Source organism: Caretta caretta, chromosome 4 (genome assembly GCF_965140235.1).
Source record: "Caretta caretta isolate rCarCar2 chromosome 4, rCarCar1.hap1, whole genome shotgun sequence".
NCBI lineage: Eukaryota > Metazoa > Chordata > Testudines > Cheloniidae > Caretta > Caretta caretta.
Window position 1 is genome coordinate 150,784,851 of NC_134209.1, and position 22,310 is coordinate 150,807,160.

Sequence of the window (22,310 nt, forward strand, 5' to 3'; positions counted from 1 at the left end):
TGAGTACATCTGGGCAATACGTGCCATCTGAGCCCCCTTAGAGACCACGGGATACAGGCAGGCAGTACGTGCCCTCTGAGCCCCCTTAGATACCCTGGGGTACAGGCGGGCAGTACGTGCCCTCTGAGCCCCCTTAGATACCCTGGGGTACAGGCAGGCAGTACGTGCCATCTGAACACACACACACACAGATGGTAACGAGCTATAATGCCCCACTATAAGTGTTTGCTGGATTGGGCCTCTGTAGATTGTGACCTCTTGTCACAGGGGCCTGTCTTTTCAACTTGCTTCTAAAGTGTCCCGGGTCCCTATGGTTGAGTTAGAATCAACAAGCTCTTACTTGGGGTCCTCCAGCTTCGGGTTCATGTTTGGCTCGTCGCGGCCCATCCCCGCCGGCCTTTCTTCCTGCTCCTGCTCTGTCACAATCTCCAAGGTCATTTCCAACTTACCCTGCATGGGAAAAGAGGCAGGAAATAGAGTAATTGGCTCTGTGGAGCGAAACACTGAATTGGGAAAGGAAAATTGTTTCAGGGCTTCGGCCAATGGCTAACTCTTAGGGATCAGGGTGATTATCCCACATCTGCTACTGCTGGATTTGGGTACTGGCCACAGGACGCTGGACTAGATGGACCATGGGTCTGATCCAGTCTGGCAATCGTTGTGTTCCTCTGTTTCAAATTAGAACTCTCTGTGCTAGGAGGCTGAGCTCGATTCAACCATATTTTTTTACGCCAAGAACATATCCCTTCCGTCGATTCTTCCATGAAAGCGCTAGCGAATAAGTGTACAGGCTGCAATGTCTGAGGAAACAACCAATATTGAGCCACTAATGGAGAATATTTGCAAAAAGTGAATTTTCAATATGTAATCACGCGCGTTCACTGGGGTCTAAGTACTCATCCAGTCAGGGAACAGACACGTGCTGTACCACGTGACCTCAATGACCAATCAGAACAATTCAGTTTTCCAACTATCAAACTCTCATTCAGGGACCATCATTTTGATCTGTTTCTATGGTGCCTAGCACAATGGGGCCCTGGTCAATGACTGAGGCTCTTAGGGCACACAAATTAATAATCATGAGAAATTTGAGAATACAAAACAAGGCAAAGTTCACTACAACAAATGATTTGTTCTGAATTATTTGCCCAGTGCTATGACAAAAGCTGGAAAACCCTTAACTGAGGAAGGATGGACCAGGGTTTAGGGCACTAGCCTAGACCCAAGATCAATTCCCTTCCCTGCCACAGATTTTCTTTGTGACCTTGGGCAAGTCACTTAGCCTCTCTGAGCCTCAGTTCCCCACCTGTACAACAGAGATAAAAGCAAAGATGATGTCAAGTGAGCCAAAGGGACTTACTGCTATGGTCTTCTTCTCTTCTGCCTCCACAACACAGGGCCACCAGCCCTTGACAGCTTTCTGCTCAAAGAGCGACACAAATCGATCAGAGGACAAGGTCTCATTCAGGATGTTTAAGGAGCACTTCTCAGCCGTCTTGGCGGGTGTTGGCATCCGGTTGAGGTCCATCTGAACAGAACCTGCAACGTTGAGCATTTACAGGTTGAGCATAAATCACATCTCCCAGGATCTGGAGGAAGATTGGGTTCGGGACAGGCTGGGGGTTCCCTGATCCCATGGCCCCAGCCATAAACGTTAACACGTGGCATAACGGGCACCGAAATCAGGACTGGATTTCCCTATGAGCTCAGCTCCCATTGTGATACCATCCGGCAGCTTTTCTCAGGAACTTAGTGCCCAATGTGCGGAGTGCTGGCCCCAAATGGTCGAGGACCAACTTATTTAAGACCTTGTCTCTCCCTGTGCCCTAGTGCCACTGGGGCAGTCAGGGGGCATCTGGTTTGTATAAGAGCAAGGGGAAACTGGCAACATTCTCCATTCTCAGGGTCTGGCTACACTGCAATGTAAGCTCAGGGGAAGTGGGGCTCAAGTGGAATCCTGGGCTTGAACATCTACATTGTATTTTAAAGGTCTATGTTAAGACCTTTCTAACCCATGCTCGAACCTAGGCTTGGGCGTCCACACTGCAGTGCTCAGACCCGAGTCAAAGTCACCATATCCCAAAGTCCCTAGCAACCCCTGCCGAAATGTGGCCACTGTAGCCCTAGGACCATGGTGCACTGGGGGAAAACTTTACTGCCCGCCCTACACATTACCAGGAAGCAGCTTGCTTTGGAAAAGGTTTGATGGATTCGCTCACCCTTGCAAACCCAGGCGGCTCTCTGATAGTGTGCTTGGAGATCGGAGATCAGAAGAGAAGGGGTTAACGCTGGCCTGAGCTGCTGCTTTTTGCAAATGGGAGGTAGCTTCCCTTCTCAGTGGAGTGGATTGCAGACTGTTGGGACAGAGAGGCCTGAGGAAGTTGTCCCGTGGAATCGTGGGATACTTCTGGCTCTCTCCTGGGACCCAAGTCAAACAGGGCTGTGTCTACACTGCAGTAAGCCTTGGACCCTGGGTCCCGACTTAACTCACTCTTGGACCTTCCAGCCATGCAGGGCCCTGGGACCCTGGGTCCAAGTCCTGGGTGAGCACCAGTGCAGTGTAGACGGAAGGGGTGTGAGGCTTGAGCCCGAGCTTGTGCTGCAGCATAGACATACCCTGAGCTTTGGAAGTCACTCCCTCTTGGTTTGACATAATTCAGGGTATGCTGCAAGCCATGCTGGCTTGCCTGAGCTCGGAGAGCCTGGCAGGCCACCAGCGGGAGCGTGAAGAACTAAGGACTATGGGAAGAATGAGATCTCCCTTTGTAGAGAGCGTTGAGTTCTATGGATGAGATGTAACAGGTACTATCACTCAATAGACATAATCAGCTGCCTCATTTATATGTGCATCTACGCTGCGTATAATTCATTGCTTACAGCGCTCTGTTAGACGCCTGACAAAAGGGCCTCCCAATTTTGGTTCTCGCTTTGCCAACATTCAGCAGCCTGAAATGCGGATTTCACGTTGTCCAGTCTCTCAAGTTAAGCAGAGGTTTTCTACAGGGAGGTTAGAACAACGTTCAGATAAGGAACCACCTAAGGAAATCCCAGAATTAATTGCTCCAGTGTGGTGGTGGGGCCGATGTGCGGCTGGAGGCACAGAAGAGAGGTAATGCTTTGGTCCTGACCATTTGTGGACAATAAAGACCCCACAGCAATATTTTCAGGGGGCAGTCTGTTAGCCCAGATGTCCTGCTTCCCACCCCGTTGGGTATTTACATTCTGCCTGCCCCACCCCTTCCACCTCTGCAATTTCAATTGGATACAATTTGCCTCCTCACTTCCCGTCCCAAACTGTTTTGTCAAAAATTCACTAGTTGTGAAGGATCTTGTTTTCTCCCTACATTGCCTGAACTAGCCATCTTCTAAATCTTACCGCTCCATGGTCCCAGCTAGCCTGATGGGGGCTGGGAACTTCGAATGCACCTAAGTGACTTAGGAGTAGGGGATTTCTCCTTCTAAGTCACTTAGGAAATCTCACCCCTGGATCTTGCTAGTGCATTTACAGCTTGAGCATAGATCACATTTCACAGGATCTGGGGGGAGATTGGGGTCTGGGACCGACTGGAGGTCCCCTGACCCAACCATTAAGAACTGCAAGAGAAACATCACCTAGGTCTGATCGCCCACCGCCACTGCTCCAACACCGTACTAGCCTGGGAGAGAAGTGGAGTATCTAAAGTTAGACAGCAAAATGCGTCGCAGACACCTACATGCTGATGTAAAGAGGGATTTAGACAGATAAATGCTGATCCAGGCACCTCCTTTGCCTCAGCCAGCGTTTAGGTGACTCCCAGTGGTATTCGGGTGCTCGACTTAGGCAGCCATATTTGAAAGTGGGGCCCAGCCTCGCTCTTTGCGTGTTCAGAGCCAGCAGTGACGAACGCAGAAGAGCTGCCCGGGGGAGTCAATGAGAGACAAGGCAGAGGAGGTAACATCTTTCATTGGAACAGCTTCTCTCCCTCTCACTAACAGTGGAGCCCATAAAGATGTCACCGCGCTCACCTTGTCTCTCTAGTACCCTGCGCCCGACATGGCTACAGCTACCCTGCAAACAGGAAGAGTAAATGAGATCTCCAGAGTCGCCCCTTGGCATGTCCTTGGCAGCTGTTCTGACCAGTCACCGGTGACGCTCTGTTGTGCTGCCTGCCGCAGTCTGCAGAGAGGCAAAAGCTGCTCTCAGAGACGGGTGGTCATTCGCCTCAGGGGGACGTGCAAAGCTGGACCTTAAGCCACTGTGTCACGTGTCCCCCCGAACCGCGGCTGGGTTAGACTAAGCCCCTCACAAGAGGGTCCTGAGATCCTCTATGTCCCTGGGGTGGTGTGTGCATACCGATGGCCCTCAAAGATATCATCTCTCTCCGCACTGCATCGTTAGCTGAACACAGAAACTTTTACCATGATCTATCCCGGTGTATTGTGATAATAATGCAAATCTTTAGACCCACGTAAAAAAAAAAAAGTGGCAGATTACATTATTTTTCTGGCAACTGGCAAATCCATTAAAAAAAACGGCCAGGCTGGTCAAATGCTGGCCAGGTGGTGACCCTACTTTGGCCCCTTTTCCCAGTGCTTCTTCCCCACCAGTTCTTTCCCAACGGCCCTTTCTGCCCAACAGTTATTCCCAGAATTCTGTGGCCTGTCCAGGCTGGGCCCCATATCCACCCCACTGCCTGTCAGTGAAGACACAAGGGGAAGCTGTCTCCAGCCTAGAGTCATGGCCAAGGCTAACTTCTCATGCTTGCTCTGGAGTCTGGGCTGCATTGTGCCTCCCCCAGGCAGTCACGCCTGATCGTATGGTTAAATTCACTGTGCCAAGCACTCCCGTGCTAAGAGCCAGGCCATTGCTCCAAGGCCGACCAGCTGTCATCCTTGGGGAGGCGCCGGGGACACTGACAATGATACCGCGCATGTCACAGGGCCGTTCCCCCCAAGAGAGTCCAAAGTGCTTTGTGGGCGTAATCGAAAGCCCCCCTGAAGTCAGTGGGAGTCTCAGTGGGAGTCTTTCCAATAGTGGCAGGCAGCGGGGAAGAATGGATGAGAGCCTGGGAGGCTGAGTTCATTGCTGGCGGGGTACGGGGATTGGGGGAGAGCTCCTGCAGCGGGAGACCAACATCACTTTAAGAAATTTTGAAGTATTGGCAACACTAATTGTCTCTCTCTCACACACAAACAACTCAGAGGGGGGAGTCAGGGGAGTGCAAAAATCAAAAACCAGACCAAAATCACAGCGTGTACACGTTTAATCTTCGGCTTTTTGGATTTGTCTTGTGGTGTTTGAACCATGGTGGTTGGCCAAAAGCTGCTTCAGGGAGACTCCATCCCTTTAACATGCAGCGGAGGCTACAAGTCCCAGTGGGTGCAGGGTATGATGGGACTGGTGGCAACTGAGGGTCGGGGGGCAGAGTACCCGGGCTGCGGTGAACGGGGAAGGTGGTTCTCCCGAAGGGGTCGATCCTGCCTCTCTTACCCAGCTACAGCATCCACTGGGTGGGGCTCACAAGCCCCTTCTCCCTGGGCCAGCGGGCGGCTGCCTTTTTTCACCTGGCTCATTTGTGCAGGTTCCTGCGAAATGTGAGACTTGTGGGGGCAAATACAATTGCTGGGCTGGAGGAGGGTCAGATGCGGGGGCTCCAAATTAATTATTTACATTGTTGGGGGTTGGGCTCGGCTCCATCAGGCACGAGCGAGAGCAGGACCAAAAATCTCCTAGTTAGGATTGGGTGTTCCTGTCACAAAACAACACATCCCTCCATCTGCAGTGTGTGGAGACACACATGCCCCCAGCAGAGAAGCCAAGCACAGTCCCCCAAAGGCTCACAAATCATGAGTCAACTCCAAAAATTATGAGATTTAAAAAAAAAATTTAATATGGACTTTTTTGGTCGGTCTTTTTTCTTTTTTGATCCCGCCCCACCATGCATGTGTAATTCAGTGTTGCCAGCTCTTCCAAATTTGAGTGAGATGATTTTGGCCCATATGTTCTTTTCTCCCCCAGCTACTAACACTGTTCTCCACCAACTAGGTTATTTGAACTGCTTAACCCTTTACAGGTAAGGCGATCCAGTACAACTGCCAAGGAGGGATTTTATGCTACCCTTCCCTCTATAAAAAGGAAAGGAGGACTTGTGGCACTGGGGTGGGGAGCAGCAGTTTTCGCTCAGGTCCGTTGCCCAGGGCGGACCAGGCCCGAGAGTAGAGCGAAGGAGGGAGTTCCCCGAACTGGCTCCAGCGAAATCTGGGGGCGCCCTCCGCTGGCAGCACAGTTGAGGCCCGTCACGTTACAACTGCTGGTCATGATACTCCGGCGGGTGGACCGACGGCTCCACCATGGCCATGAGTCACCCCTCTAAGGCCCTGACGGGCGCAGTAGTGAGGATTACACCGCAGGGACCGGGATGTCAGCACGTGGGCTCTGCACTCGAACACATGCGAACACGCCGTGTGCTACCCTCGAGAGCCAACACGCAGGCTGCCGGGAGCCTACGTGCCATTGACTGAGTCTGACCCCGCGAGACCGAAGCCCCGCAGGACAGGCCCAGCAACCCCACACTGCATCCATGGTGGAGAAACCCCGAAGGTGTTTCCCCGACCACCTGTCCCTGCGGGAGGTTCCAGGTGGCCCTGAGCTGGTCAGCTCGGTACAGGAGTGAGGAAGGGGGGGGAAGGGGAGGTGGACGAGGAGCACTCTCGGGCCCAGAAGTAGCTCCATCCCCTTCCTCACACCAAGCTCAGCATGCCCGGGACGCCGAGCCTGTCCCTGCACTGACCAGCTCGACAGCATCATGACAAGAACCCGCAGGAACCCGCACAAATGAGCCAGGTGAAAAAGGGCAGCCGCCGCTGGCCCCGGGAGAACCCGCTTGTGAGCCCCGCCCTGTGGATGCTGTAGCTGGGTAAGAGAGGCAGGATTGACCCCTTCGGGAGAACCACCTTCCCCGTTCACCGCAGCCCGGGTACTCTGCCCCCCGACCCCCAGTGGCCACCAGTCTCATCCTGTCCGGTACCCACTGGGCACTGGGACTTGTAGCCTCCTGCATGTTAAAGGCACAGAGTCTCCCTAGAGCAGCCTGGCCAACCCCGGCAGCTCAAACACCACGAGACAGACCCCAAAACCAGGTGATTGGCTCAAAAGCATGTGAAGTTTTGAAAACACAACCTAACTGTGTAGTTTTGGCCTTTGGAATTTTTAACAGCCCCTGCCCCCAGCATGGGATTTTGGGCCTCACTTGCAGGAGCTCTCACCCCACATTGCCCATCCCAAGTTCAGCACTCAGTTCTGCTCCCCAGCCGGAGCCCAGCTTCTCCTGCAGCTCCCAGTTTTTCACCCTCCTCCTTCCAAGCCCTGGGGACTGCAGCAGAGCCCCTTCCCTCCCTCTCCCAGGCCAGGTGTTGCAGGGGGAGGGGAAGGATATGGGGTTGTACCATCCGGTCCCCATTGCTCACAGGGGTCGGGGGACAAGTGGTGGAGCCGCCCTGAGCTGCTGGGGTCTCTGCTCCCCCCTCCCCTCCTGTGAAAGCAGCGTGGGCTCCTAAGAGTAGGGGAGAGAGCCCTGCCAGCTTCCAGCAGCAGTTCTCATTGGCTGCTCTTCCTGGGAGACAGGGCAATAGGAAAGGCAGCCAATCAGAGAGGGATCTGAAATGCATGTAGGCATTGGAGGTTCTGACTTCGCCCCAACCTGGCTTCCAGCCCTAGCCCCGCTGGACTCACCCCCTCCCCTGTCAGGGTGAGGTCTAGGGTTGCCAACTTTCAAATTGCACAAAACTGAACACCCTAGCCCTGCCCCTTCCTCGAGGCGACGCCCCCTGCCATGCCACTTCCCCGAGGCCCTGCCCCCCACTCACTACATTCGCTCTCCCTCGGTGGCTCACTCTCCCCAACCCTCACTCACCTTCACTGGGCTGCGGCAGGGAGTTGGGATGCAGGAGAGGGTGACAGCTCTAACTGGGGGTGTGGGCTCTGGGGTGGGGCTGGGGAAGAGGGGTTTGGGGTGCAGGAGGGGGCTCTGGGCTGGGGATTGGGATGCAGGAGGAGATGAGGGCTCCATCTGGGGGTGCGGGTTCTGGGGTGGGACTGAAGGGTTCAGGGTGCAGGAGGGGGGTGCAGGTTGAGGCAGGGAGTTGGGGTGCAGGGGGGATGAGGGCTCCAGCGGGGGTGTGGTCTTTGGGGTGGGGCTGGGGATGAGGGGCTTGGGGTACACAAAGGGGCTGTGAGTTTGGGGGGGGCTCAGGGCTGGGGCAGGGGGTTGGGACTCGGGGTGGGGGTGCAGGCTTACCTCAGAAGGCTCCCAGTCAGCAATGCTGTAGGGCTAAGGCAGGCTTCCTGCCTGTCCCGGCACTGTGCTGCAACCAGCAGGTCCAGCTACTAGGCGGAGGGGCCTGGAGGCTCCGCGCACTCCTCTCACCCTCAGGCACCGCCCCTGCAGCTCCCATTGGCCGCGATTCCCGGGCAGTGGGAGTGTGGAGCTAGTGCTCTGGGCGGGGGCAGCGCGCGGAGCATCGTGTCTCCCCCGCATAGGAGCCGGACTTGCTGGCTGCTTCCGGGGTGCAGTGCAGTGCCAGGACTAGCCTGCCTTAGCCCTGCAGCACTGCTGACTGGACTTTTAATGGCCCAGTTGGTGGTGCTGGCCGGAGCCGCCAGGGTCCCTTTTCGACGGGGCGTTCCAGTCGAAAACCGGACACCAGGTCACCCTAGTGAGGTCCCTGCAGGTCAGGGACGAGGCTCGGCGGGGGATGGGAAGGGCTGGTGCTGAGGTGCCATGCAGTTCCCTTTGGGGGACAGCAGTGGCCATGCTGGGCCCAGTCCAGAGCTGGGGCAAATGGACGTCAGTGGCAGTGCCCCCATTTACACCCACTCAGGATCCGTCCCGCCACCTCCAGGGCTTGGGCCAGCTGAGCCCTGAGCACACTGAGTGAAGGAAGACACCTGGGGATTTCATTAGTAGAGACTGAGGGAGCCTGATCCCTCAGGAGGAGCAAACCTAGCAGGAAAACGGCCTATTTCCCAGGCAGCGCCTCCGGCTGCTCCTGCATTAACCCTGTGCAGACGATGCAGGGCAGGGTCGGAGCTGGGAATTATCGGTGTTTTCATTCACAAGTGCCCAGAGAGAGGGTCACACTGGCACCAGGCCGCTTGCATGGGGACCACCTCTAATTTGCATTCAGTGGAGAAGATTGCATGCGCACTCTCTAACATATGCAGCCACCTTGCAAAGCCCTCACTGGTGCCGCTCTCCCTCGTGGGGTCCACTAGGACTTCAGAGGCGTATCCCATAGTGCTTTGTGCTGCCGTGACCTCAGCCACTCGAAGTCTTTCCCCGTGAACTCTGAGAGCCCTGGTCTGCGTTTGTGGACACACAGGGGGAAGGGTGGGAAGGCGCTGGAGAACTATCAGCGCTCGCGTAATGTAGCCTGGGTCCATACTGCTGAGTGGGACACAGGCTGTGACCCACGTGCCCAGCTGGGCCAGCTAGCCGAGTGAAAAGCAGCTCTTCACCAGGGTCAGAGGGTTGGGGGTGTGGATGGGAAGGGGCGAGGGGAACACCCAAGACCCCGCATTAACTCTTTAGTGAAGACAGACCCTGGATACTGTTGTGTTCCGGGGGAGCACAGCATGTTAGATGTGGAGTCTCCCCCATCTGCCCCTCTGTGTTAACAACAGTGGCTGCAGCACAGAAAGCTGGGGGCTGCGTCAGACCTATGGGGTGCATTGTGTCCCAGCCCCCACTTTAAGCAAACTAGAAAACATCCCTCCTCCAACCCTGAGTCAGGCACCTAATAAACAGCCACTAAACAATTCTGCGGTGCAGAGGCAACTGCCTATTCATACCCTGGACAACAATGGACCATGTGGACATGCAGATAAATCCGCCTGCTCACTCCAGCACACACCAAGGGAGACAGAAACATGGACCTCCAGCCAGACTGATAAATACACGGACACAAAGACTCTCTCCCAAATTTCAGCCCTGCCTGGGTGAAAACCCCCTCTGAGATTGGCTGCCTCCCTCTGGGGGCAGAGCGTGTCTGGACTGCTGGGGGGGGAGGGAGAAGTGATGGAGGCGGCACAGTGATGCAGAGAACTGATAGGGAAGCTGGGGGGTGGGGGGATGAACTGATGTTGGGGGAGAACTGATGGGACAAAGCTTCTGCAGCAGGGGGCCAAAGTCACTTCACTCCATACATTTGGGAGACCAGGCCACACTGATCATCACCCGCACACATTGTATTCAGAAATCAAAAGAATGGCCAGAAAACTCACTGCAACATGCAGCAGGGCTGAGCTGAAGAGTGAGGTTAGTTTTGGGCAACACATTTCAATGCAGAGCAGTCAAATCACAGAGAGTTTGGAGAATAGAGATCAGAAAGGTTTAGAAATTAAAATGCCCTGAAGAGATCAGAAGATGGAACACCTCACATTTCTATGGCACCTGAAACAGCCCAAAGCACTTCACACACTATATACATCCCGTGCAGCCACTTCTGGGGTAGAACGCCCAGCAAACTGCACAAAACAGAGCGGGCGGGATTTTGGCCAAGGAAGCCAAGCTCCTGCATTCTTACACAAAATGCCATCGGATCTTTAATGTCCATGCAGAACAGACCGGACCTTGGTATTTTAAAGTCTTGTCTTAAAGACTCATGTGTAGCAAACTGCATGGAATTCAGTTTATCTACCTTGGCATGGGCTGAAAGGCCGGGCATGTTTGTTCTGGAGGAGAAAAGGCGGAGGGGAAACATGAAAAGTGACTACAAATACAGGATACTAAAAGGGTGTTAGAAAGAGGTTTGAAGCCAATTCTCACTCATTACTGAAGACAAAACAAGATGCTCTGGGCTTATGGAAAGCTGCATCAAGGTGGAATCCTACGAAAAACTGTTTAAACTCTTAATAATATTGAAGATGATGGGGCAGGTACCAAGGTTTGTGAAATCAGCATTAATGGAGGTAGTGGGATAGAACCAGAGCTCATGTAAATCAGAGCAGCTCTACAGAAGTCATTGGAACTACTACTAATTTATACCAGCTGAGGGCCTGGTGCACTGAAGGTGGAGACTGGAGACCTATCACTTAGGGATTGCATCAGTCCTGCTGTGATACAGGGATCTGAACTATGCTGCCAATGACCCACTAGACTTTCCTGTAATCCAAAGGATTCCACAGTGATTTGATCTCTAGGGCCATAGCTTGCTCTCTCTCTCTCTATTTCAGTACTGGGCGTGACATTCATTGCCTGAAACTTTTTATCAGCGAAAAACGCAAATTCTGAGACACCAAAACATTTCTCAGATGTCTGACGGCTTCACCGAGTGGTTCACATCGAAACCAAAAAAACTTCTGAAAAAAAGTTTCAATTTTTCACTTCAAAATGACTTGTACAGAAATTTCATTTGGTTTTTTTAAAGTTAAAAAAAATCAAACTAAATCGACGTGGAATGTTTAGTGTTGAGTCCAACAAAACATTTTGTTCTACTCAAAAGGATTTTTTTTTTACTTTTCTATTTGCCAAAAATGTTCTAAAAATTACTTCTCAGGTCGACTCGATTTTTTTTTTATATATTTTTCAGAATTGACAGCAACCTGAGAAATCAGTTCTTTGAACTAGGGACAAGTCCCAACTTACCCAAGTAGTCATCAAAAGAGAATTTGTCATTGTCCCAGATCTGGAGGATAAGCTGGGGTGGGACTTTATTATCCGTCTTGTCCAAGCTCCAGAAGTGCTCCTGTGATCACAGGGGAAAGGAAACAAACCAGAAAAGATGTTGAGCAGAAAGAGGAATACAGGGGCAATCGTCATTTCAGACATTGTGTGTCTTTAGCTCCTTCAGTGTACGCAGCCATGCTACCACAGACTATAATCTCATTAGTTCTCACATGTTATAAACACTGGCCTTAGCCAAAGCATGGATGGGAGACATTCAGTGGTGGTGTAGGTGTCTCCTGCTGCCTAGACCACCCAGGGCCAATGACCCCGAAGGGTGGTAACAGGTACCATGCTGCTGAAGGATCTCTCTTTTCAATGCATACATTTTAAGGCCACAAGAACCAATCATAATCATCCAGTCCGAACTCCTGCATAACAGAGGCCAGAGGACCTCACCCTGCAATTCCTGCATCAAGACCACAATTTCTGTTTGGGCTATGGGAGATCTGTTAGAAAGATATCTAGTCTTGACTGAATGGCTGCATGTGATGGAGAACCCCACCACATCCCAAATTCCAAATTACCATCCATGTTTACAATGTATGCCTTATTTCTAGTCTGAATTTGTTTCCCTTCTGCTTCCAGTCATTGGATCTCATTCTGCCTTTTACTGCTAGATTAAAGAGCCATCTACTGTAAGAAATCTCTTCCACATACAGATACGTACAGACTTTGATCAAGTTACCTCTTAAACTTTTCTTTCATAAACTAAATTCATAGAATCATAGAATCTCAGAGTTGGAAGGGACCTCAGGAGGTCATCTAGTCCAACCCCCTGCTCAAAGCAGGACCAGTCCCCAGTGTTTGCCCCAGATCCCTAAATGGCCCCCTCAAGGATTGAACTCACAACCCTGGGTTTAGCAGGCCAATGCTCAAACCACTGAGCTATCCCTCCCCCCCAAATTGATTGAGTTTCTTCAGTTTCTCTCACTGGAAGGCACGATTTTCAGATCTCGAATCATTCTTGTGATTTTTTTCTGAACCCTTCCAATTTTTCATCATCTTTTGAAGTGTGAACCACAGAACTGGATACAGTATTCCAGTAATGGTCCCACCAGATGAGTCTTGGTCCCTGTCACAGGGGGCCTACCCCGCACCGGCCCTGAGAGGGTTAAAACCAGCTGAGCGGCAGGCAGCCAAAGGAGTGGCTGCAGGGGAAACAGCCAATCAGGGCCCCGCTGGCCCATATAAAAGGAAGTTGCAGACCAGAGTGAGGGAGTCTGCTGTAGGGAGCCCTAGGGAGAAGAATGACTTCCTAGGGGACTACAGAGAGACCAGCACCTGGGGAAGGGCAGAGGCTAGCAGGGACCGGGGAAAGCTAGGGAGAGCTCCTGATGGGCTGCCAAGACTTACAGGCTCGAGGCCCTGGGAAGAGGGCAAAGGAGCTGGAGCCAGAGGCAGGAGCAGAAGGAGCTGAGGCTGCGGGGAAGTGGCCCAGGGAATAGAGACAGTGGGCTGGAAGGAAGAGGCAGCAGGAAGCTGCTGTTTATATGATCCCTGGGCCGGGGCCCAGAGTAGTGGGTGGGCCTGGGCCCCCCCACTAGCCGCTGAAGGAGCGGCCCAGCTGTGTACTGCCAAGTCGCTGCGAGGAGTGGCTGGACTCTTGGTGGAGGAGTCCCCTGGAAGTGGGGGAAACCGGATGGTGACCCGGCCGCAGGGCTGTGCCATGAAACAGATGCTCAGAGGAAGGAGCCGTAACGGGTCTGCAGGCGGAGGCAAGGACGGGAGCCACCACCACCTGAGGGTGCACCCACTGGGACTGAGCTAGTTCCCAAAATGCCCAGCAGGAGGCACCAGGTGGTGGAGTGACCCCATGACAGTCCCACTAATATTCCGGCAATGGTCCCACCGGAAGAGTCTTAGGCCTTGAACACCGAGTCATTAAAGATCCCATGGCCCTTTTTGCAAGAGCTGGGATGTCAGTCCTGGTGGTCTGGCCATATGCTGATGTAAGAAATTGCATTGTGACCATCTAAATGTTCCCTGCACTTTCCATTAGATATGGTGCTCTCCCTCCATTCACCATCAGCCAGCTTTGCTCTTTGCAAATCTTCCCTCTGGAAACTTGGGTTCACATCCTGTGTACGCTCCAAGTGAAACTGAGCTTGTGGTGGCATCATCTAGTTTATCATAGATATTGGCCCACGTCAAAAAAACTGCCACTTAATTTGGTACAATTGGTCAGTGTCGTCTCTAAAAGGACCTGGTACTATGCTATTAGAAAGTGCCTGCAGATTAGGAGTGAGGTGCTTCGGTAGAGAGAGATGGAGACTCGTGCACAGTGAAGGCTTCATAATTCCTGGATCTAGTCAATGGAGTATTGCTCACATGGGGACGCAGGGTCAGGACCACTATCTCTGTTGAATGTTCTCATTAAGAGCCATGGTGCATCCCGTAGGCAAGGCTTCACGCCATCCTGTGTCAACATGGCACTATCATAAATGAAACTTGATTTAATTAAAACCAGGAAATGTGGGAATTATTCATGACACATTCTCCCCGCCATAAATTCACCACTGGAGCTACAAACCTTGTATTCATTATATCAAGCAATATAAGAAAAAAGAATGTGTCAGACTCCATAAAAACATAAATAATTGACATGGGGCGATGGTGGGGGGAGGGGAATATTTAAACCCCATTGAAACTGGTTTCATTTAAGAGATCCCTCTGGAAGGTTGTATTTCAATTTATCTCCAATCCTCTGCTCACTTTGTAAAAACACACTGACGGTTTTGAAATGGGGTGTTTTATTTATGCATCTTAAATATTTTAGGATCCAGAAAAATTATAAAATAATAAATGGAAACTTCAATGTTTTCACTTCTTCCTCTGAGAAACTGGTGTTTTTTCAAGGGGGTGGGAGAGGGGAGTCATTTTCCCAAGTAATAAATTATTCTAAATTAAAACTGCTAAAAAGGACTGGCGTCTGAGTCTTCCCATTCCTACATTTTGATTATGTCCTACCCTGTAGAGGGACTGTTAGCTACCCAAGGGGGAAACCACAAAAGAGGGTCCCCTGGGAAGTGTTATGGATATAGAGAGTCAACTTACAAAAGAGATATGGTTAAAATGTGGATGTCTTAAAGTGAGCCACCCAAATCCGTATTTTAGGTACCTAGACTATGCAACCCCATTTTCAGACGATCTGAGTACCTGCAACTCCCAGTTACGGGAAGGGCCTAACTTTAAGGGACCCGAGTTTCAAAATGCTGACCTGCCCCTTTAAATGCTGGAGGTAGGAGTGGCCTCCTTTTGCTCACCAGAAGAAAGGAGGCGGAGCTCCTGCCAAGAGGGGCAGAGACTTAGAGTCTGAAGGACCGACAACGAGGCTAACTGGCTCTGAGGGTGAACATATCATAGAAGCCGAAGATATCGCTGTATGTTCAATTTCACAGTGTCTCCCACAGTGAAAAGCACGTAGCATTTAACTGACTTTCATCAGCCGAGTCCATACTTTTTGCCACCGAAAACATGATGTTGGGAACAGGGATGAAATGTAGAATCTATTCGCAATTCATGGGGTGAGACGAAGAATTCGCAGCAAGCCGAATGCTGGGGCCCCTTGTCTGAGCCAAGTCCCGCCACGCTAACTCACGCTCCATTTTGATTTCAGTGGGCTTGATTCTAATGGCCTTATTCACATGTAGGCCTTGTCTACACTCCCACTTCTGTCAGTGTAACTTACGTCACTCAAGGGTGTGAAAAAACCCACATCCCTGAGCGACATGAGTGACACCGGCTGAAGCGCAGGTGTGGACAGTGCTATGTCGGCGGGAGAGCGTCTCCTGCCCACACAGCTACTGCTGCTCGTTGAGCTGGTTTTATTCTGTGGGCGGGAGAGCCCTCTCCCAATGGCACAGAGCGACTACATGAGCGGCGCTATCGAACTCACATAGACCCATCGAACTCAACCGTATGGAAAACGGAAGGCAGCCTGGACTGGCAGCAGGGCACTGACTTGGGTGTTGGTAGACCTGGCCTCTACTCCTAAGCAGCTGTGCAACCTCGACAAGATCTCCTCTCTATCTCTGCTTCCCCCCACCCCCAAACCCTTTGCTGATTTAGACTGTAGCTCCTCTGGGCAGGGACTGTAATGGGGCCCTGATCTCAGCCTCTCATTGCTACTCTAATGCCAATAATAACATGTGGAATACGGTGCTACTGAGTCTGGGCAGCAGAAACTGGCACAATGGGATTGCTCATGTACTCAGTTACTGCTCAGCCAGGGTATCAGAATCCAGTCCTCAACTTTTAGTCTGTAATAAGCACATTCACCGTCCAACACTGCAGCTTTTACTCAGCTGATCAACCCTGCCTTCAGTGAGGCTCTCTGCCTGACTAAGGATGATTCACGCAGGATGAGGCGTTTGGCGGATTCAGATACAGCACACAGTTTGCACAATCGGTACAGCTTGGCCTTTCTTGTGGAAAAATACTGTCAGCGTGGCTTGGCCAGCAGGAGAACACTCCTCCTAGGAGCCATGTGAACCAAGAGACACTGCAGAGCAAATCTGGAAACTAGGTTGTGAAAAGGGATCAGGTGGAGGGGAAAGGGGAGGAATTTGATGCATAGCTAAGTTTATGGTCTATTTCGAAGCAGCGAGAAATTTGCCTCGATGATTAAACCTTGCTACGAAGGTGCACCATAAAATTACCCTTTGCAACAATTTTGCAAGCCCGGGAGGGAAAAGGAGGTGAATTATTGTCGGTTTTGTTTTGCAGTGGTTTGGAGAGGGGGCGGTGTGTAAATGTTTTATGATTGTGAATAATACAGGAAGGAGGCATAAGAAATTGTTTCTATCGCTAGCAAAGTGTTGACAGCGCTGCAATTCTTCTGGGCTGTTTATGTTCTACGGAATACAAAGTCAAGAGCATTTTCTCTGGGGCATTGTGACCCTGAACTGCTGGTTTCCACTCGGTATCTTTGAAGAAAGTCTGGCTTGTTTCAGCCTGTGTCTGGAGGAAAGAGCTTCTTTTTTGGCCCCATAGCCTGCATTTGTTCCTCCTGGCTGCTCCAGAGGGGGACCCTGTGGCTGGGCGAGAGGCCCTGGAGCATCTCATTGGTGGTTGGCTGTCCGCTTTTTCTTGTGGCAGTTGAGCCCCTCCTCTTGTGACAACTAGAACTAACTGTTCCAAGGAGCAATCCTTCAAGGTGTCAAGAAACAGCTTCTCTGAACTTTGTCCCATTAGGACATTTCATCTATTTATAATAAGTAGGCAGCTGAAATCATCCGTTATTACTATTTCACTTGACTATGTTGCCTCTTTGAGCTCTGACTACTGTTGCCAACTCTCACAATTTTATCCAGCCTTTCACAATCCTTGGTGTTTTTCTTCAAGCCCCAGCTCTTGGAGTCAGGTGACTGCAATAGAGTCTCAGTATTCACTTTGAACAAAAATTCAGTTTCTAGCCTTCCTGGTAACAAACAAAAGCTTGGAAATGTGACCTCTTCAGGCTCAAAAATTAGAAGGCAGATGAAAAGAACCCAACGTTTCTTATTTTTAAATTCTCTTGATTTTTAAGCCAATCTCGTGATTTTTGGGGGTAACTGGCATAATTTTTAATTCTTGGGATTGGTAGCAACAGTCTCCATTAAAATTCTATCCTCAAAGTCCTTTCACTGATCAGGAGGCTGGCACCTTAACCCTATGAGTAATATACTGTTACTACTATATGACTGTGCAGTGCCTAGCACAATGGAGCCAAGAGCTAATGGAAGGCTGTAGTTGTCATCACTCTCTAAATGTTAAATAAATTATTTATTATTATTATTAATAATAATAATAGACTTGGGATTTTTATTCTCCAGACCAGGGGAGGGCAAACTATGGCCCATGGGCCAGATCCTGCCCATCAGGGCTTTCAATCTGGCCCACGGGATTGCCAGCCCCATGGTGCAGCAGGGCTAAGAAAGGCTCCCTGCCTGCCCTGGCCCTGCGCCGCTCCCGGAAGTGGCCGGCACCACATCCCTGCGGCCCCTGGGGGAGGGGGGAGGCAGAGGGCTCCATTGGCCGGGAACAGGGAACCGCAGCCAATGGGAGCTGCGGGGGTGGTACCCACAGGCAAGGGGAGCGCGCGGCAGAGCCGCCTGCCCCACCCCACCCCCAGGAGCCACTGCCGGACATGCTGGCCACATCCATGAGTGGCGCAGGGCCAGGGCAGGCAGGGAGCCTGCCTTAGCCCCGCTGCGCGCCGCTGCCACCGCGGAACTGCTCGAGGTAAGTGGCGCCGGGCCGGAGCCCACACCCCAAACCCCTCCTGCACCCCACACCCCAACCCCCTGCCCTGAGCCCCCAAACCCCCTGCCTTGAAACCCCTGCCTCACCCCTCCTGTACCCAAACCCCCTATCCGGAGCCCCCTCCTGCACCCCAAGACCCTGCTCCTGCACTCCCTCCCACACCACAATCTTCTGCCCCAGCCCTGATTCATAGCCCTGCATACAATTTCCCCACTCAGATGTGGCCCTCGGTTTGCTCATCCCTTCTCCAGACCGTATGGCATGGTGCTCTCTACTCTGGAATTGTGTCTCACTGCAGTCTATGGAATGTATTTGGCATAGTGCTAATTCCTCAGTCTCTACAATCTGTTCTTTCTATATAATTTATAGCCAGGTACCAGAGTGTTTGTGTGACTTTTGTTATTTCACTATCTTTCAGTAATGTCTAGCACATCATATTCCTCGTACATTGCCAGGCATTTCGGTTCACCCATTTTTGCCTTCCATTTTCTTGCTATGTTATCCATTTCTGTATATGTTTGTTTCTTTTATTATTAATACAATCAATAATCGGAAATAGAGCTGGTTGAAATTTTTCAACTGAAATATTTTTCATCAACATGGAAATGTTAGATTTGATTAAAATTTTGATTTTTCCAATGGAAACAAACTGAATTTTTTTGTTTCAAGTTGAAATTTTCATTTCATTTTTCAAAACCCAAAATATATTCAGTTTTCAGGTTCCACCATCTCATCTTTGTCTCCTGTATTTTACATTCCCCTTATTTTTTTCCACTGTAAAAGAAGGGAGGAAAGCAGGAAAAGGAGGGGGGGAAATCTCCATACTGAAAATCAATTACTGTTTTTTATCCCAGTTTTTGATAGCCAAAATGAAATGAAAATTTCAACAAAATGTAAAATTCAGTTTGAATTTTCTTCAACTGAAAAAAATCAAAATTTTCCACTAAAAATATCAAACAAAAATGTTTTGGGCACACTATGTTGCAGGAATAAACTTGGATTTTCCAACCAGCTCTAATCATGAGAAGAAAGAAAAGTTGGCTAGAAAGCACGCTAGATTGTCAGGCTCAACGAGTAGTGATCAACGGCTCGATGTCTAGTTGGTAGCCGGTATCAAGTGGAGTGCCCGAGGGTTCGGTCCTGGGGCTGGTTTTGTTTAACATCTTTATTAATGATCTGGATGATGGGATGGATTGCACCCTCAGCAAGTTCACAGATAACACTAAACTGGTGGGGGGGAGAAGTAGATACGCTCGAGGGTAGGGAAAGGGTCCAGAGTGACCTAGACAAATTGGAGGATTGGGCCAGAAGAAATCTGATGAGTTTTTTAAGGCTCGGCCTGACAAAGCCCTGGCTGGGATGATTTAGTTGGGGTTGGTCCTGCTTTGGGTAGGGGGTTGGACTAGATCACCTCCTGAGGTCTCTTCCAACCCTAATCTGCTATGATTCTATTTACATGACCCTATGCAAACATTTTCAAAAGAAAGGGTTTTAAAGAATGTGCCACTGATCCTGCAGGCACTCCATGTATGAACCCAGTGTTAGCTGAGGTTCCCTGGCATCCTACAGAAGGTGCTCAGCACCTTGTATGATCAGAACCTAAGTTCTTCAAGGAGCTTTGGTATCTTTCAAGGTGAAAAGCACAATATACCATGAGAAAAAAGCTGTGGTGTTGTAGCAGCAGTAATTGTAATTCTGGTTATTTTTCATGAGGAGGAAGGAAATGGGTAACTGTCCGCATAACTCAAGGGATAAACTCCAGGGAATGTGTGATGAGCATACTGAGCCAGATCTGCCTGTCTACTGATTTGTCTTAGGATTTTATAATGCAGAGCACCTCCCACATAGAATCAATAGCAACAGCAAAGTCCCTAATGGACTTCACAGAGTCTCTGGCTCTTCTCTTTGACCCCAGGCTGGCATACATCTGCTTAGGTCCATGGAATGCAATGGCCAAGTTACCCCAGAAGAGGTTCTGGCCCACAACACTCCTGGGCAGTCACTACCAGGAAGACATCAACAAATGGCAGTGAATCGACAGGAATTACTTGGTGAAAACAACTTACAAGGAAGCGAGGTAGGGTGAGGGCTGGACACGGCTATAGTTAGGAGTCATGGGGAAAAAACAAGCCTCTGGATGTAAGTCTCCTTCTTGCCCACTTTTTCCACTAGTCCATAGTGCCGCTCCCTGCTTCTCTTCAGATCCATCTTAAGACCCACCACTACCATGATGCCTACAGGAAACTGCCAACTGATAATGGCTACATAGAAAGCCGGTCAAGTTTGCTGCTATATCTGGGCCCTGATTTAGCAAAGCATTCAAGCAGAGGACTTCAACAGGGACTTAAACATGTGCTGATGCACTTTGTTAAACTGGGGGTGTATTAATTTACATACACATCCTACATTTAAATGTCTCACAACCATCAAGTCATGCCTCTGGGTATCCTACATAACCACTTATTCTTAGCACTGTTATCCACCTGCTCCCACCCCAACTACCCACTCTCATTTGTTATATCCACTTCCTGTGTCTTATCTTAAATAAGATTGAAGTAGGGGTGGTGTCTCCTTATATGTTTATATAGCACCCAGCCCTTGTCTAGGTCTTCAGAGCCTACTGCTATAGAAGAATCATGGAATCATAGAATATCAGGTTTGGAAGGGACCTCAGGAGGTCATCTAGTCCAACCCCCTGCTTAAAGCAGGACCAATCCCCAACTAAATCAAGAATCACACAAAATGAAGGGGAAGTAGAAGAAGAACATGCAGGGTGAGTATTAGGACATTTTCTATGGGTGAGATCCATTAATCTGCGGAGTAAACTCCCAAGGGAAGTAGCAGAAAGCTCATTGTTTAAAACAAAACTAGCCAAAGCCCTGGAGGAAAGTCTGTAGGAACCAATTTTGCATTGGCAGAGGAATGAGGAAGATGATTCAATGGACCTGTATGCATCTCTACCTTTGATGTTTCATTACGCTATTACAAGCAGAGACGAGCCTTATGCAAACCTCTTCATTTGATTTTCCCTCAATTTTAGGGTGAATATTTGCAATCCGGATCTGAATTTTGCATTCCGAGGTCCATCTCTCAATGGGGAGCTCAAGGTTCTTTGTGGATTAACTAACAGAGCGTGTAGCCCCAGGACAAACAAAGGAGTGGAAAGCCAGTGCCAGCACTCTTCTCTGCAGCACTTTCAGCTCAAATGCCACCTCCAGGAAGCCTGGGCGCAGGTGGCTTTTAGCTGCTTAGAATTTGCTGTCTGACCGTTTTGATTTAAATTCCGCTTTCTATGGCTGTATTTAAAGATCAGTGCATGGGCTTTTTACAGCAGCAGTAATGAACCTGGAGTTCAAACAGCACATGGCGAGATCAAAAATTGAAAGAGTGGAATGTGTCCTGCAAACACAAAGCATGGCTTTTCATTCGTTATTTTTGCCTCTACAGAGCTATTTTACAAGCTGTTTATTTTCTGATACAGTGTTGGCAGACATGTGGTCGGAGGAGAATCAATATCGGCACAGTGGGATGTATTTTCTCAAAGGGTTTATTGGGGGGGCTTTGCTTTTTCAAAGGGGATAATTGAATGTGCTACACACTGTACTTTTGATTTGTTTAACATGAAGCGTGAAATGGGTAGAGGTATGATTCTGTCAATCATCTTAAGTATCCAGTGATTCGCATTGAAACTGGGCACCTTCACGGGGGGTTGAAGCGGTGGGTGGAGGGGCTGGCTAGCTCAGGGGATTGGTAATGGAGCTAAGGAGTCTTTCGCACCAAAGCCCTGGCTCCGATCCATCTAACTCCAGAAAGTTATTTTCCTGTGAAGGGAATTGGGAGAGTGGCTTCTAATCTAGGTCACATCTAGGCAAAGGCCACACCCCAATAAGCTTTCTTAGGCAGAGAGACCAGTGGCTGAATGCACACAGAGACCAAGTTCTTACTGGAAGGGCAGTGAGATGGAGGCAAGAGCTCTTGTGGGGGGATTAATTCAGTATTGGAGTTTGTAACTGTAACACCGACAGACTCTGGTTATCAGCAGGTGGGATCAAACCTGGGACCTCAGGAGCTAAATGCATGAGCCTCCACCGCATGAGCTAAAAGCCCTATGGCTGTTAGCTAAGGCTGTAGAGCAGACTCATTAATATCTCTCTCCCTCTCTCTCTAAGTGGTCTCAGCATCACTAGATGGGACAGAACACCACACCCAGGAGGTGTGTGGTGTTACATACTTCCCCTAGCTGAGGAAGCACATCCCAAGCTTCAGAGACTTCCCAGTGGAAATCCCAGATGAGCTCCCCCTTGTAACGGCGACAGATCCTGGTCATCGGCAGGCAGAATCGAACGTGGGACCGCTGAAGCT

General features: G+C 50.3%; 1 protein-coding gene across 7 annotated transcripts in view; it reads right to left on the reverse strand.

The window, feature by feature from the left end:
* The window catches only part of DYSF (dysferlin), a 304,292-nt gene that overhangs the window by 16,237 nt on the left and 265,745 nt on the right, over positions 1-22,310 (reverse strand). For 6 of the 7 annotated variants that reach the window (XM_075128161.1, XM_075128162.1, XM_075128163.1 and 3 more), the window contains 3 exons: positions 11,625-11,724; positions 1,361-1,539; positions 341-450 (listed from right to left, as the gene is read on the reverse strand). In XM_075128161.1, coding sequence (XP_074984262.1) covers positions 341-450; positions 1,361-1,539; positions 11,625-11,724 — 389 coding nt within the window. Of the gene's footprint in view, positions 1-340; positions 451-1,360; positions 1,540-4,005; positions 4,157-11,624; positions 11,725-22,310 lie in introns of those variants that run through there. The other variant, XM_075128166.1, reaches the window with a different exon arrangement.